General features: G+C 37.5%; 1 protein-coding gene across 2 annotated transcripts in view; it reads left to right on the plus strand.

Moving 5' to 3' along the window:
* brinp1 (bone morphogenetic protein/retinoic acid inducible neural-specific 1) overlaps window positions 1-17638 on the plus strand; it is a 396883-nt gene that overhangs the window by 358533 nt on the left and 20712 nt on the right. The window contains exon 7 of one of the 2 annotated variants that reach the window (XM_049465879.1): window positions 12311-12545. In XM_049465879.1, coding sequence (XP_049321836.1) covers window positions 12311-12545 — 235 coding nt within the window. The remainder of the gene's footprint in view (window positions 1-12310; window positions 12546-17638) is intronic. The other variant, XM_049465880.1, reaches the window with a different exon arrangement.

Consider the following 17638-nt stretch of genomic DNA (forward strand, 5'->3'; position numbering starts at 1 on the left):
GCATTGCAAAGACTGTTATTAGTGTACAAATATCTTTATTTTATTACTTTTTATGTCTTTATTTTATTACTAAACGTTGTCCTTCTCGCTTCCTCCTGGTGTTGCAGTGCTGTTAGCCAATCAGAGGTGGGTGATATGTTTGCATGTATGAATATTCATGAGCAAGAGCCAAAATCCTATAGTTTCTCCCTGTGCACTCCTTCCCCGGACTAAAGCAGCGTTATACCGGATCACCGGAGCTTTTTTTTTTTTTTTTTTTTTTTTTTCACATTCATTCATACTAGAGACACAACTAGACATTTTATAAAATTAATGAAAAAATGCTGAAATGACACAATTAAGTAATAATAATGTAAGACCCTGAAGTCCCTGAAGATAATTTACTGGATCCATGTGTGGTTGTACCTTGATTAGCGCCAACATCAACAGTTATGGATAAAAAATGTTAATAATAATCAGAGAAATGTCCCAATCGATGGAGAAACGCAGTTAAAAACACAGTGTACACAGCAGGCAGTGTAACACAACCTTCCCTTTGACTGACTGTTTACACACTCCCCACTCCCCACCCCCCCCCTGTCCACTAATTGGACACAGGGATGTTTGAAGTCATCTGCATCGATTGATTGTGAATGAAAGGACGGACCTGCGCCGGTGGCTTCAATACCGCGGCCGCTGATGAAGACAGATCAGCTCTTGTGGTCTCTGCTGGCAGGCCTGAGCCGAGCCGCTCTCGCGCTGCATTTAAACTCTTTTATTCGCTAAAGTACAAAGAAAGCGGAAAGAGGATGACGCCAGCAGGCTTTTCCAGCTTTCTCTCCTCCGTCCTGCACTTCTGCAGTGTGGAGACCTCGGCACAGTCCTATTTCTAATGTTTAGCCCTACCTCTCGTTTTCAAGTGGCACCCTTTCTTATTAACCCTTGTGTGGTGTTCGGGTCTGTGGGACCTGTTTTAATTTTTCATCAAATGATACTAAGAAATATTTTTTCTAACTCAAACTCATTGGCATTGGCTCATTTTTTGTGAAAAACATATATCAAAACACATTTTCGATAAACACACACTGTACACCCCCCCCCCCACACACACACACACATTTATATTACATACAGTATGTTTGGCCAAGGGCTAATAAACATTGCTTCATTTGTAAATTTGAAACTGAACAAATTTTCTACTCATATCTTGAGTTTAATTCATTTTCTTTTACATTTTATTAAAAAACTAATAAAAAAAAGAGTAGCACTTTTTAAAAGAAATGTAACATAAGAAAGGTAAAGGGCAAATATTAACCATGTAAGCTGTTTACATTGCTTGCAATTTAGGTGAAGCGAGCATGTGTAAAGCATTTTAATGTAAAATTGCTTAATTATGCTGAATTAAATACAAGTAACAAAGTAAACGAGTAACAAAAATATGAACACCACACAAGGGTTAAAGCTGAGCTATGAGAGGACGTGGTTATATCGACATAATTCAATGCATTTAACTTTTTCAGGTATGTTTAGGCATTTTTTTTCCCCAAAAGACAATACAAAACCACATGCTGGCCGTTGGAAGAAGAGCGTATGGCCATTATTCTGTATTGTCCCAAATAGAGAATGTGTGGAGAATATCCTATTTCTGCACTACTTAAAAAGCCACTAAACCCTAGGAAAAATAGTTAACCAGCAGCAGCAGTTAGGTTACTGAACTTTAGGGCTCCTGATGGCGTATCGGGTGCATAAATGTTTGTTCCAATTCTTAGGGGCGAGGATTTCACCCTTGCCCTTATGACTCTGTTCCAAGTGTAAGGGTTACACTCAAAAACAAGGGAAATGGGATTGGGCCCGAGTCTTTTCTGGGAATGTGCCTCGTTTATTTAAAAAATAAGATGGAACAGCCATGACTTTTTCTATTTTTTGGATGATGCATTGTGGAACTCTCTGACCTGTCTGGTCTGGTGAGTTACTCAGTTTTCATGATGCTGTTTGTTCACTAGTGTTCTCTAACAAACCACTGAGGCCTTCAGAGAACAGCTGTATTTATACTAAAGAGACTAAATTACACACAGCTGGATTAACCCTATTAACTTATTCAGGGACTACTGAAGGCAGTTGTTTACACTGGATTTTATTTAGGGGTTTTACAGTAAATGAGGGCTGAATACTTTTGAGATTTCCAATAGATACATTTTTAAAACCACGTATCATTTTCATTCCACTTCTGTCACTTGAAATCTCAATAAAATACATTTATGTTTATGGTTGTAAGGTGACCAAATGTGTGAACGTTCAAAGGGTATGAATACTTTTGCAAGCCACTGTATTCCAAAATGAAGCTGGCCTGTCCAAATGTGCTTTAGCATATGTCAAGCGACTCTGTTTGTGGCGCGTGCGTTTACCAAACCAATTTTGTATTTCAATAATTAGAGCTTAGCATTAGCGCTTAGCATATGATTTATAAAGGGAAATCATACACATATATATATATATATATATATATATATATATATATATATATATATATTTCTTTATAAATCATATATATATATAGGGGTGCCCATACTTTTTTCATACCACTGTATGACCCAAGAATTTCCCATATCAGTCCAAATATAAATAATTTACTATTCTTGGTCATTTTTATCTTCCTACCAAATAAAACTACAATCCCACGCTTCCTTTTATGGGATTCCTATTTTTCATGTAGGGGTAAGTGATAGTGGGCAAAGGGTGAAATAGGGTGAAATAGGATTGGCCCCTTTTCTTAAACACTTAAGCCCCCCATCCACCCCCCATCCTCACATCCACCCCAGCCACCCCTCACCCTCCGAGAGTTCACAGGCTATTTATTCCAGCACAATGAAGGAGGAGTACACTCTTAAATAAAACGAGGATCCTAAATTTAATTAATCAGCTGCTTTTCTCGCGCTGGCGCCGTTTTTTTTTTACGTGAGTCACCTTCGTTTCTGCTGCGGCGGAGAGAGCGCGCATGTTAACTTCTTTCAGCCAATCTGCAATAAAGCCGCCATGAATTATTCACAGGCCGCGACGCCTTCTGTCGGAGGAGGGATGGCTCCTCGCAGTTAATCGCAACAGTCAATTTTAGCCCTCCGCTCGGATCCACAAAGCCGGCAACCATCAGAAAGCTCCGTGAGGGTGAAGAGAAAGCTGTGCTCTCGCTACACTCGCAACCAGTCAAACACTTGGACACGTTTCCTCATTTAATGTATTCATTTTTATTATTTTAATTTTTTTCTACATTACAAATGAATACTGAAGTGATCCAGACTAATCCAGACTATGAAGGAACACATAAGGAATCATGTAGTAACTTAAAAGTGATTAACCCTTGTGTGGTGTTCATATTTTTGTTACTCGTTTACTTTGTTACTTGTATTTAATTCAGCAAAATTAAGCAATTCTACATTAAAATGCTTTACACATGCTTGCTTCACCTAAATTGCAAGCAATTTAAACAGCTTACATGGTTAATATTTGCCCTTTACCTTTCTTATGTTACATTTCTTTCAAAAAGTGCTACTCTTTTTTATTAGTTTTTTTTAATAAAATGTAAAAGAAAATGAATTAAACTCAAGATATGAGTAGAAAATTTGTTTAGTTTCAAATTTACAAATGAAGCAATGTTTATTAGCCCTTGGCCAAACATACTGTATGTAATATAAATGTGTGTGTGTGGGGGGGGGGGGGGGGTATGTTTTTCACAAAAAATGAGCCAATGCCAATGAGTTTGAGTTAGAAAAAATATTTTTTTTGTATCATTTGATGAAAAATGAAAACGGGTCCCACAGACCCGAACACCACACGAGTTAAAAATCTCATTCCATTGTTTTTTAATTAATTTTATAATGATATTTAATTCATGTATTTGTGGTCTTCAGTATGAATAAAAGAAAATCCAGTATAACACTGCTTTAGTCCAGTGGAGGAGTGGGCGGGCAAAAACAATTCATCAAGGATTTCATCTCTTGCTCATGAATATTCATGCATACATGCAAAAACATATCGCCTCTGATTTGCTAACAGCACTGTGACACCAGGAGACAGCAAGACGGACAACAGTTAGAAAATAAAGTAATAAAATAAAGACATTTTTCATTAATTTTATAAAATGTCTAGTTGTGTCTCTAGTATGAATGAATGTGAAAAAAAAAAAAAAAGCTCCGGTGATCCGGTATAACGCTGCTTTAGTCCGGTGAAGGAGTGCACAGGGAGAAACTATATGATTTTGGCTTTTGCTCATGAATATTCATACATGCAAACATATCGCCCGTCTCTGATTGGCTAACAGAACTGCAACACCAGGAGGCAGCAAGATGGACAACATTTAAAAAATAATGTAATAAAATAAAGACATTTTTACAATAATAACAATCTTCGCAATGACATATGTCACTTTATAACATGTGTAATAATGCCCTGCTAAGTGCAGTTCAGCCACTGACCTCAGAGTCTTAGAGTCTCTGTAAAACACCAAATCAACCGGAGATCCTATTTAAACAGCTGTTAACTTGAGTTTTCTGAGGCTGGTAACTCTAATAAACTTATCCTGTACAACAGAGGAAACTCCTGCTTTTCCTTTCCTTTGACGTTCCTGATGAGTGCCAGTTCCATCATCATATCACTTTTTTGATTGTCTTATTTAGTGCTGCACTTGAGGATGTTTTTAAATACCTTATAATTGTTTTTTTCTGATTGACTGACCTTCATTATTTTTTTTTTTATATAAAAGTCAATTTATCTTCACTTAGTTGAGTAGTTCTTGCCATAATATGTAAACCAACTTTACCTCCTCACAGCTTTACAACTGATGCTCTCAAACACATTTGGATAAACCTTAAATTCAGTGTTTTTTTATTAAATGGATTAATACTAAAGTCATCCAAACTAAGAAAAAAAAAACACGTAATTATTTAGAAAACAGAAAAGTGTTAAACTAACCAGAATATGGTTTGTATTTTGTATTTTTTTTTAAATAGCACCTTTTGGTTAGATGATCAGATTTGTATGATCTCTGCTGCATTTTCTCAGACAGTTTTATGAGGTAGAGTCACCTGGAATTCAGGCTTTCAGTTAACAGCTGTGCTGAACTCTTCAAGAGTTAATTACTTGAATTTCGTGTCTCTTAATAAAGTGTTAAAGTATCATCAGTTAAAGTAAAGTAGTGAAGAGGTAGAGTTACAGGTATACAGTGAATAGTGAATATTTAAATAATGTTCTAATCCAGGTTATGAGAAGCAACAACTACTCAAGTAAGTAAAGAAAACATGACTTTAAATAAAAATTAAGGTCAGTCAATCAAAAAAGAAGAATTTTGAGGTCTTGGAAAGTATCCTCAAGTCCAGCAGCAAACAAGACAATCAAAATTGATATGATGATGGAACTGGCACTCATCAGGACGGTCCAGAAAATGAAAAGCAAGAGTTAACAAGTCTACCTGGTTTGTTTAACACTTTTAAGTTACTACGTTTCCTTATGTGTTCCGTCATGAAAAGGAAGTATACTTAAGAGCATTAAAAGTATGTTCAAATTAGGTAAAGAATACAAAAAGTGCACTTTCAATTTAATATACTTCATGAAAATACACATTAAATATACTTTCTCTGTATTTTCAGAAAATGTATTTTTTAGCAATTCGCTTTAAATTCTAAGTTTTGTTAGAAAAAAAAATTGCGGCATTAAATACTGCATAAAGTTTTTTTTTTTTTGGTAAGGTGTACACACAATATGTGCATCAATACACAAAGTAGTACATTTACTGTATACTTTAAGTGTATTAAAAATGATGTATAAAATACATATACTTAAGTTTGCAGAAGTTACACAAAAAAGCACTTAAAAGCACACTTTAATGCTTTTATGTTGTGTTTAAATATAGCTTAATTACAATTGAAATATACTATACCTCAAAAAAGTACATTTAGTATTATTTAAGTACGTATTAAAAATGTTAAAAGTATGTACTTTTTTCATGTTAAGTATACTTTTAAAGATATATGCATAACACACTTTTATTTTTTACAAGGGTATTCATTTACAATGTAGGAAAAATAAAATAAAAATAATTTAAAACATTGATAATGTCAGTGTAGGAGATGTGTCCTCATTGATTTACCTTTTTTTTGTTTTATAAGGAGATCAGGAGAATATGAGGTCGTTTTTTTAAATAGATCATTCACTAATTTGGTAATTTGGTAGGATGACCCTGATGGCTCCAACAAAATTGAGGACACTACCAAAGGCTTGGACAAGGATAGCGCTTTCCCCATGCTCTGAAAAACTGAAAAAAAAAGAAAGAGAGAATATACCAAAATAGGTTCCTCCCCGAGGTGATCGCTCAATATCCTCCTGACGGCCCTCCAAGCTTATGTATTATTAACAAGTAATAAAGGTCCAAATAAAACCACACTCTCCGATATAGTTATATTGAATAGAGGACACTCAAATTGAGTTTGAAGGCCTCAAGGTCGCGGCAATATTTCTGCAGCCGGGCTCGGCAATAAACGAAGCGGTCCGGGGTGTGTGATAAACACTGGACTGCTGGGAACGGTCGGGGGAGGAACAATATAAAGCGGGAAAACTCAGCGAGAGGAGGAAACTGGCCCTCTGAGACTCGTTATTACTACGCTTTGGGATGGGTAATTGTTTGAAACTGATGACGGGCGGCTGATTAGCTGTAAGTGCACACTTAAAACCTCTCTTCTTACCGGAAACAAATAGAAAAGAAGTGCTGCTTCGATGCAGTGCTCTCTTAGTCTAGATCAGGGGTGTCCAAACGACGGCCTGCGTGCTATAAGGGCCCGTTTCCTTTTTTGGAGTGGCCCGTGAGGTATTTTAGAAATAAAATGAAAGTTGGCCCCAATTAAGCAGGTTTTTATAATGTAAGATTTAAAGTTTAAACGCTAGGTGTAAAAACAAACGAGCAAAAGAGTTTAAAAGCGGCAAAAGTGTACAGTTGTAGCTCAGAAAATGGGCCAAAGAGTCTAAAAGCAGCAAGAGTGTTCAGTTGTAGCACAGAAAACAGGCCAAAGAGTCTAAAAGCAGCGAGAGTGTGCAGTTATAGCTCAGAAAATGGACCAAAGAGTCTAAAAGCGGCAAGAGTGCGCAGTTGTATCTGAGAAAACGGGCCAAAGAGTCTAAAAGTGGCGAGAGTTTTCAGTTGTAGCGCAGAAAACAAGCCAAAGAGTCTAAAATTAGAGAAAGTGCTCAGTTGTAGCTCAGAAAACAAGCCAAAGAGTCTAAAAGCGGCAAGAGTGTTCAGTTGTAGCAAAGAAAACAGGCCAAAGAGTCTAAAAGCGGCAAGAGTGCTCAGTTGTAGCTCAGAAAACAAGCCAAAGAGTCTAAAAGCGGTGAGAGTGCTCAGTTGTAGCGCAAAAAACGGGCCAAAGAGTCTAAAAGCGGCAAGAGTGTGCAGTTGTAACACAGAAACCAGCCCAAAGAGTCTAAAAGCGGCGAGAGTGTTCAGTTGTAGCGCAGAAAACAAGCCAAAGAGTATAAAAGCGGCGAGAGTGTTCAGTTGTAGCTCAGAAAATGGACCAAAGAGTCTAAAAGCGGCAAGAGTGTGCCGTTGTAGCACAGAAAACAAGCCAAAGAGTATAAAAGCGGCGAGAGTGTTCAGTTGTAGCGCAGAAAACAAGCCAAAGAATCTAAAAGCGGCGAGAGTGTTCAATTGTGGTGCAAAAAACCAGCCAAAGAGCCTAAAAGCGGTCAGAGTGTGCAGTTGTAGCGCAGAAAACGAGCCAAAGAGTCTAAAAGCAGCAAGAGTGCGCGGTTGTAGCTCAGAAAACGGGAACAACTGGGAACAAATCAGACTTCTCTAACTGGGTTTAGTGGTCTCCAGGTGAAAAGTACTTGTCTGACTGCATTGTGCCAAGTGTAAAGTTTGGTAGAGGTGGGATCATTATTATGCTATGGGCTTGTTTTTCTGTTATCAATTAATCAATCTTTATTTTTACTCGGAAATACATTGAGCGTGACCCTCATTCATAATCCAAATTAAACATGGTGGTGGTAGCATCGAATAATTTCACATAACAACAGTGTCACACGTCTACCTGAAATACGCCAGAGAAGGCTAATATTACCACCCGTAGTGAACAGGGCAGTGGACATTGGGTGTTAATTATTGTGAACGGCAGTGTCTGGTTAGAATTGTCCATGCAATCATACCCCACAGCTTTCATGGGGCATGGCAAAAGTCATGGGACATGTTATTAGTCCCTGTATGTGTACATACAGCATACAGACAAGACAAGACAATTGGAACTTCTAATGCATCACTAAAATCATTAGAAGCATCTTTATATTTATTAGTGAACCAACAACGCAAAATCTTGGCACAGTTTTATGAGTCTCTTTTCTCACATTTGGGTTTTAGAGCTTTTAGAGTAAAGTGCAGATTCAGTCCAGACGTTATTAGTACCACATTAGTGTTTGTAAGTAGGGGAGGATATGCTTTATTATGATTAGGATTTGATGTCTTGTTTTCCGGAAGAAAAATCGTCCTAGCGTTTAGGTTTATGGCACTTGGAAGATGCTATAAATTCAGAGTGTTGCTGCAAAGCCAGAAAAAATATTCCTAAAGTCAGGCCAACATAAAATGATAAACTTACTGATTACAGAGACTTATTTGAGAACTTAACTTTATTTTATTGTCTACAGAATCTAATTCTATACCATGAATCAATCCTAAAACCTAACCTTATCACAAACCTAAATCTTAACCTAAACCTTAAATCTAACCCTACAACTAATCTCAACCATGAATCAGCCCTAAACCTAACACTAAACTTACAATCTAACCCTAAAATCTAACCTAAACCTTAATCTTATACTAAGCCTTAAATCTAACCCTACCCCTAACCTCAACCATGAATCAATCCTAAAACCTAACCTTATCACAAACCTAAATCTTAACCTAAACCTTGAATCTAACCCTACAACTAATCTCAACCATGAATCAGCCCTAAACCTAACACTAAACTTACAATCTAACCCTCAAATCTAATCTAAACCTTAATCTTATACTAAGCCTTAAATCTAACCCTACCCCTAACCTCAACCTCAACCATGAATCGGTCCTAAATCTAACACTTAATCTTAAATCTAATCCTGAACCTAACACTTAACCTAAACTCAATCAAGAATCAGCCTTAAAACCTTACTCAAATCTAAACCTAAACCTGGAATCTAACACTAAACCTAACGTCGGCCTTGAATCAGCCCTAAAACCTAAGCTTAACCCTAACCTTAATCTTAAGATAAACCTTAAATCTAACCCCACCCCAACCTCAACCATTTAAATCTAACCCGAAATCTAACCTTAGCCACGAACCAGCCCTAAAAACTAACCTAAATCTTAAATCTTACCCTAAACCTAACATTAAACCTTAAATCTAAGCCTAAACCTAACATTGAACCTAACCTCAACCATGAATCAACCCTAAAACCCAAACTTAACCTTAAATCTAACACCAAACCTAACACTAAACCAATAATCCACCCCAAAAACTAACCATAACCTAAACCTTATTTCTAACCATAAACCTAACCTTAAACTTAATCTTAAACTTAAATTATACACCTAACCTCAACATTGAATCAACCCTAAAACCTAACCTAAACCTTAAATCTAATACTAAACCTAACTTCAACCATGAATCAAACCTAAAACCTAACCCTACACCTAACCTCAACCAAGAATCAACCCTAAAACCTTAATTCTAACTCTAAATCTAACACTAAACCTAACCTCAACCCTAAATCACCCCTAAAAACCTAAACTAACCCTAGCCTTAACCTTAATCTTAAACTAATCCTTAAATCTAACCCTTAATCTAACACTAAACCTAACCTCAACCCAAATAAACCGTAACCCTAACCATAACCCTAACCTTAATCTTAACCTGTGTCTTAAATATAACTCTAACCCTAAACTTAACCATGAATCAACCCTAAAACCTAACCCTAACCCTAACTTAAACCTTAAATATAACCCTAAAACTAACACTAAACTTAACGCTAAAGTAAAAATCAGCCTTAAATCTAACCCTAACCCAAACCTTAATCTTAACCTAAGTCTTAGGTTTAACTCTACACCTAACCTCAGCCATAAATCAACCTTAAAACGTAATACTAAACTAAACCCTAATCTTAAACCTAAACCTTAAATATGACACTAAACCAATATGACTCTCAACCATGATTCAGTCCTAAATCTAACACTAAACGATAAATCCACCCTAAAACCCAAACTAAACCTTAACCTAAACCTTAATTTTACCCCTAAAGCTAACCTCAACCATGAATCAACCCTAAAACCTAACCCTAACCTTAATCTTAACCTATTTCTTAAATATAACTCTAACCCTAACTCAACCATGAATCAACCCTAAAACCTAACCCTAACCTAAACCTTAAATATAACCCTAAAACTAACACTAACGCTAAAGCATAAATATGCCTTAAATCTAACCCTAACCCAAACCTTAATCTTAAACCTAAGCCTTAAATATGACACTAAACCTAAATCTCAACCATGATTTAGTCCTAAATCTAACACTAAACCATAAATCCACCCTAAAACCTAAACTAAACCTTAACCTAAACCTTAATTTTACCACTAAAGCTAACCTAAAACATGAATCAACCTTAAAACCTAACCCTAACCTAAACCTTAATCTTAACCTAAGTCTTAGGTTTAACTCTACAGCTAGCCTCAACCATAATTCAACCCTAAAAACTTTAACCTTAAATCTAACCGTACCTTTACAATACTTAAGAACTATATCATTTTTTAGTTTTTTTTTTTAGTTTTTAGTTCATTTGTTTTCTTAAAGGCTCTTTTCTTAAAGGCAGTTTCCTACAAATTTTTGTACATTGAATTTTGTATAATTTCCAGTTACTGACTGGAGCTGAAGAGTTTAAATAGTAAAAATATGAAGCCCCAAACTCTAAAACTCCAGTTCTGCCTATTTTCTACACCAGTTCCTCCACCTGCACCCCCTGCACATCACCTCTCCTGTCAGCCGCTGTAATCTATTAGCCGGCGTAATGTTGTGTCACTTCCTGTGGCACGTGAAGCCCGGTTACAGTAGTGAGCTGCGGCTGCATTAGCCCTTCTGTCTGAGAGCATGCTGACACCATTATAACAGCGCTGTCAATAAAGAGCAGACTGAACATATTTATGAAGCCGAGAGCTCGACTCGGCCGCCGGCTAGCTGCCAGACAGAAGGCCGGAGTGGGTGGGGGTGGGGTTGGGCTGTTCGTCTGCCTGAACCGCCGCTGCCGGCTGCCGCTGCTGCTGCCACACACTGTGTGCCGGCCGCCGCTGTGCCTCGTCATCCTCCAGATGTAACATCACACCAAACGCTTTTAAAGCGGATTAGTATTTTGACTGGCTTTAAAATGTGTTTTTCTGTTTTATTCAGATCAGTACAACTCAAACAAATAGAGCCTTTGACCAAAATGTAGTATACTAAACAAGTGCCAAGACATCTTTTATCAGTATCAGTTTATTAAAAACATACTGTATATCTTTTTTCCTATTGGCTGCTGGAACCATATTTATGCATATTGGGCATTGGGTTCTGCAAATGCAGAATGATCAATGAGGCGAGGAAGAATCCTAGAGTGTCAGTTAAAGACTTACAGAAATCTCTGGCACATGCTGTGGCATCATGACCTCAAAAGGGCGATTCACACCAGATAACCCAAGAATATTATAGTTGAACTGTGCTGTAAAAAAATGAAAAATCAATAATACATTTTAATTTTCTAACCTTTTTTTTTTCTTTTCATTTCCTATGAATTGACTACAGAGCAATGTTATTGGGTATATTTTACAGACATGCTTTTCTGTAGTATTTAGTTAAATTAACACTTTCGCAAACCTACTTAGTACACCTCTAGAAGGTTAAAAAGTTTTGTTTTTTTCTCAAGTGATGATAAAGAAATGATTCCCTTACATAATAGTGGGTGGTAAACTTCAAAATGTTGACCAGGCAATGAACAAAACAGAAAAGTCTCTCATTGGTTCGGCTTTACACTCATTATCAAACCCCTAATATACAATTTTGCACATGTGTATGTCCCAATATTTGGGACATTTGGGCAAAAACTTGTCTCTGTTCGGTTTTAATCAGTGTTATTCCATTAACCCTGCTGTGCTTTTAATGTAAAAGCTGATTATTATGTGTCATAACATCTTAATTAAAAATTAAACTAAAATTAGAGTCAAAAGCCAAAAAATGCCCAATCATATTCCCTCTCCTCTCACCTTTTCCTATTTCTCCTCCTCCTTTCTCAGATGAGTTTAAATCCTTCCTGAAGAGGCTTCCCTCCACCCACTTCCTGCCGGTCAGCAGTGTGCACCTGCTCTGGGGGAGTGACTGGGACCTGCAGGCCCGGTACCGGCTCCTCCAGAGCTCCCTGGAGGCCCAGAGGCTGAAGATCCAGCGCACGGCCCGGAAGCTCTTCAGCCTCAGCGTCCGCTGCCACCACAACCCCAACCATCAGATGCCTAGAGAGAGGTGGGTCTCAATGTACGGAAAACACTCCTTATATTCCTTTTCTTCTCCTGGGGGAGGGGGCGGGGCTACGTGAAGTACAGTACTGGACCAAGTTTGGATACCCTATATTACCTTATATCCCCTGTATTACCCTATACCATCTATAGTACCTTACACAACCTATATCTCATAACCCATATACTACCCTATATACCCTATACTGCCTCATATCACCTATACTACCCCATACTGCATATATACCTATTCCCCCTATTCATCCCTATATCACCATATAATACCTATAATACCCTATACAACCCTATACTGCCTCACATCACCTATACTACCTTATACTGGATATACTACCCTATACAACCTTTACTACCCTATAATACCTGTAGTACCTTATACACCCTATACTACCTCATAACACCTATACTGCCCTAAACACCCTATACTAACTTATAATCCCCATTTTACCCTATACTACCCTATAATCTCTATACTACCCCAGTCCCACTATATTACACTATACATCCCTATACCACTTGTACAACCAATACCACCTTTACTATACTATCCTATGATCCCTATACTACATTATACTACTCTAATACTACACTATGCTACACAATGCTACTCTATACAGCCCTATATGACCCTGTACCCCTTCTTACTACCATTTAATATGTATACTACCATATACTCCCTATATCGCCCTATAATGCCTGTACTACCCTACACTACCCTATAATACCTGCACTACCCTATGTCCCCTATAATACCTTATAATCTCTATACTACCTATATAACCCTAAAATTCCTATACTACTCCATTCCCACTTTACTACCCTATACACCCTATAACCACCTATACTATCCTATTATCCCTATACTACACTATATTACACTATGCTACTCTATATTGCCCTATACTACCCTATACTCCTTATCCTACTCTATAATATCTGTACTCCCCTATACCACCTATTCAATCTCATAGCCCATATTGTACCCTATAATCTCTATACTACCCTATACTCTCCTATATTACCCTAAACTTCCTATACTACCCCAGTCCCAATATAAAACACTATACACCCTATACCACTTATACAACCTATACCACCTATCCTATTATCCCTATACTACATTGTACTACTCTAATACTACACTCGGCTACACAATGCTACTCTATACAGCCCTATATGACCATGTACCCCTGTTACTACCATATGATATGTGCATTACCATATACTCCCTATATCACCCTATAATGCCTGTACTACCCTATGTCCCCTATACTACCTTATAATCTCTATACTACCTGTATAACACTACAATTCCTATACTACTCCATTCCATTTTACTACCCTATACACCCTATAACCACCTATACTATCCTATTATCCCTATACTACACTATATTACACTATGCTACTCTATATTGCCCTATACTACCCTATACTCCTTATCCTACTCTATAATATCTGTACTCCCCTATACCACCTATTCAATCCCATGGCCCATATTGTACCCTATAATCTCTATACTACCCTATACTCTCCTATATTACCCTAAATTTCTTACACAACCCCATTCCCACTATACTACAGTATACACCTTATAACCACCTATACTATCCTACAATCCCTATACTACACTATACTATACTGCACCAGTCTACTACGGCACTATGTGACTCTATACCACTCTTTACTGCCCTATACTCCCTATTCTGCTTTATATTACCACATGCTACCAAAAATCTGCCAAATGATTTTGATATCCATTCAGGTGTGTCCACACTTTAACTGGTACTGTATTTCTGTGCCTAAAGTTTACCAAACAAAAACTCACCATCCAAATATCACCATATATACAGTCCATCTGTCACACTATTGGCCTGTGGTATATTACCATAACAGCCAAGTTAAAAATGATTTAATAAATTGTTAAATCATGCCACGTATAATAAATGGGACAGAAATGACATTTCCTGAATGCTCTATAACACTTTCCTCATCAGAGGCACTTTTAAAGCAGTCAGAGCCATAAATCTCCTTAGGCGTTCCACTTTAACATCTAATAAAGGCTCTGCATTAACATAGTAAAGGTTATGTTTGCAGTAGGGGGTCCCCGCACTGATGATGGGCTTTACGGACGTCGTCGGTGAAGATTTATTATTATTATTTTTTTTAAAGAAAGTGCTGCTCTACAGAATTATGTAGGCTATATGCTATAAAATATATTGAATTACACGTGTTTTAGCCAAAACAAGTTGGTAAGAGATGTTTGTTGGAATTTTAGAACTTGTTGGTGGTTGCTGCGGTATTCTAGGTGGTTGTGTTGGTGTGCTATGGTCTCTAGTTGTTTGGTTTGTGTGCTGTTAATTGGTTGCTAGGCTGTTATCAAATAAATGTTACCAGGTTAAAGGTGTATGTTTATTGGTTCCACCGCGTACGGTATCCTAGGTGAAGTGGTTAATATGGTGTTGTTAAGTGATTGCTAGCTGTTTCCTAAAGTGCTGCTAGAGAGTGATGCTGTTGTTTGAGATGCAATGGTGTTGTTATAAAATTATTAGAATGTTTGTGCTAGGTGGTTGCTGTGGAATCCAATGTATGCTGCTAAGGTATGCTATGGTCATCTAGTGTAGGTGAATGATAGGATGTTGCCAAATGGTCACCAGATTGAAACCAGATTTTTTTTAGGTGGTTGCTATAGCAATGTATGGCATTGCTAAGTAGTTACTGTGGTATTTTATAAGGTTGATATGGTGGTAATGAGCTGCTGCTAGGTAACTGCTGGTTGTGTTGCATTTGTTTTGGCATTGCTAGTTGTTTATCGTGGCATACTGAGCTGCTGCTAGGTGATTGCTATGTTGGAACCACTAGGTGGTTGCTATGGTGTGATGCAGTTTTTTCAGGCGGTTGCTATATCAATATATGGCATTGCTAGGTGGTTATTGTGGCATCCTATGAGGTTGATATGGTGTTTCTTGATATTGTTGATTATTGAGAAGGTTGATATGGTGTTACTGTGGCATCACTTGGTGGTTGCTGTGGTATAGGAGAATGTTGCAGTTTTCTTTTTTCTAGGCTGTTGCTATAGCAATGTATGGCATTGCTAGGTGGGTACTGTTGAATCCCATGAGGTTGATATGGTTCTACTGAGCTGCTGCTACGTGATTGCTGTTGTGATGCGAGATGGTTGCTATGTTGGTACCACTAGGTGGTTGTAATGGTGTGTTGCACTTTTTTTCTAGGCTATTGATATAGCAATGTATGTGAGCTTGATATAGTGTTAATGAGCTGATGCAAGGTGGTTGCTGTGTTGGTGCCACTAGGTGGTTTCTGTGGCATACTAGGTGGTTGCAATGGTGTGTTATGTATCTTATATAAATATCTTTTTCAAGGAATTATAGTCTATTGGCAGTATGTATTTACTTATTCTAGTAATTTTATTTATAATAGTATTTCTTAGTTGTTTATCTATGCATTTGTCTGTATATACAGCTCTGGAAAAAAAATACCACTTCACATAACAAAAGATGCAAAGCTTTCAGACCTCAAATAACAATAATTATAAGTTTATATTCATAAAGTTTTAAGACTTCAGAAATCAATATTTGGTGGAATAACCCTGGTTTTTAATCACAGTTTTCATGCATCTTGGCATCATGTTCTCCTCCACCAGTCTTACACACTGCTTTTGGATAACTTTATGCTGCTTTACTCCTGGTGCAACAATTCAACAAGCAGTTCAGTTTGGTTTGATGGCTTGTGATCATCCATCTTCCTCTATTCCAGAGTTTTTTTTTTTTATTTGGTAAAATCAAAGAAGCTCTTCATTTTTAATTGGTCTCCTATTTTTCCATCTGTGTCTGCAACTTTGCAACGTAACAGTAGTTGAATGCATTAATTAGAATGGTGTTCACAACTTTATTTATTGGAATAGGCAGGTCTTCAATTGCACCAGTACTGCTGGTCTAATCTCTATTAAAAAGAATGGGACGTTCAATAGAATGGGACAAAACCGAAAGCGTTCAGCCGCACATAAGCCTGAGGTAATTATATCCAGCTAGAGGGGTATAAAGCCCCCCAGCACTGAGCTGCGGAGCACTGGAACTGTGTTCTCTGGAGTGATATAGCTCTAATCAATACCTCTGGGATGAGCTGGGAGTGCCAGAACTGATTGTCCAAAGCCAGTACCTCACCTCATTCTCTCACCAGTCTTAATGCAATCAGACGCTCACAGCAGTGTTCCCCACATCTGCTGTATAACCTTCCCAGAGCAGTAGATCACAGCAATGTTCTAAAAGCTAGTAGAACGTCTTCCTTGGACAGAGGAGCCAGTTACTCCAACAAAAGCAGGATAAACACTTATTTATATCCTTCATTCATTGTCCCAATACATGCAATTTCCTTCAATGGTATCAATGAAAACCCAAAAATCAGTATATCAGTTAGAATATTAGAATATTATAAAAAGCCAATTGGTACTTGTGGCAGTGTGGGCAGTGTGCCAAGTCCTGCTGGACAATGAAATCCGCATCTCCATAAAAGTTGTCCGTAGCATGAAGTGCTGTAAGATTTTCTCAGGAAAACACTGCACTGACTTTAGACTTGATAATAAAACACAGAGTCCTCCAGACTCTGCTCCCTTGATTTCCTTTAAATGAAATGTAAAATTTACTGATGGTCAGTTGATGGTCTGGAGAGACATGTCATCTGCTGGTGTTGTACCAAGTCTTTTTTTTACATTTTTGTATATTTTACCAAGGTAATAGGCACTCCCTGCTCAATTAAGCAGCTTTTTATTATAATTTCTTTGGGATTTAGGGTCGATTTAGGTTTTTAGTTAATGTTAAAGTTATAGTTAGGTACTAAGGTTTAGAGCATTGAGAACATACAGGGGTTGGACAATGAAACTGAAACACCTGTCATCATTTCAGTGTGGGAGGTTTCATGGCTAAATTGGAGCAGCCTGGTGGTCAATCTTCATTAATTGCACATTATTGCACCAGTAAGAGCAGAGTGTGAAGGTTCAATTAGCAGGGTAAGAGCACAGTTCTGCTCTAAATATTGTAATGCACACAACATTATGGGAGACATACCAGAGTTCAA

Source organism: Astyanax mexicanus, chromosome 1, assembly GCF_023375975.1.
Source record: "Astyanax mexicanus isolate ESR-SI-001 chromosome 1, AstMex3_surface, whole genome shotgun sequence".
NCBI lineage: Eukaryota > Metazoa > Chordata > Actinopteri > Characiformes > Acestrorhamphidae > Astyanax > Astyanax mexicanus.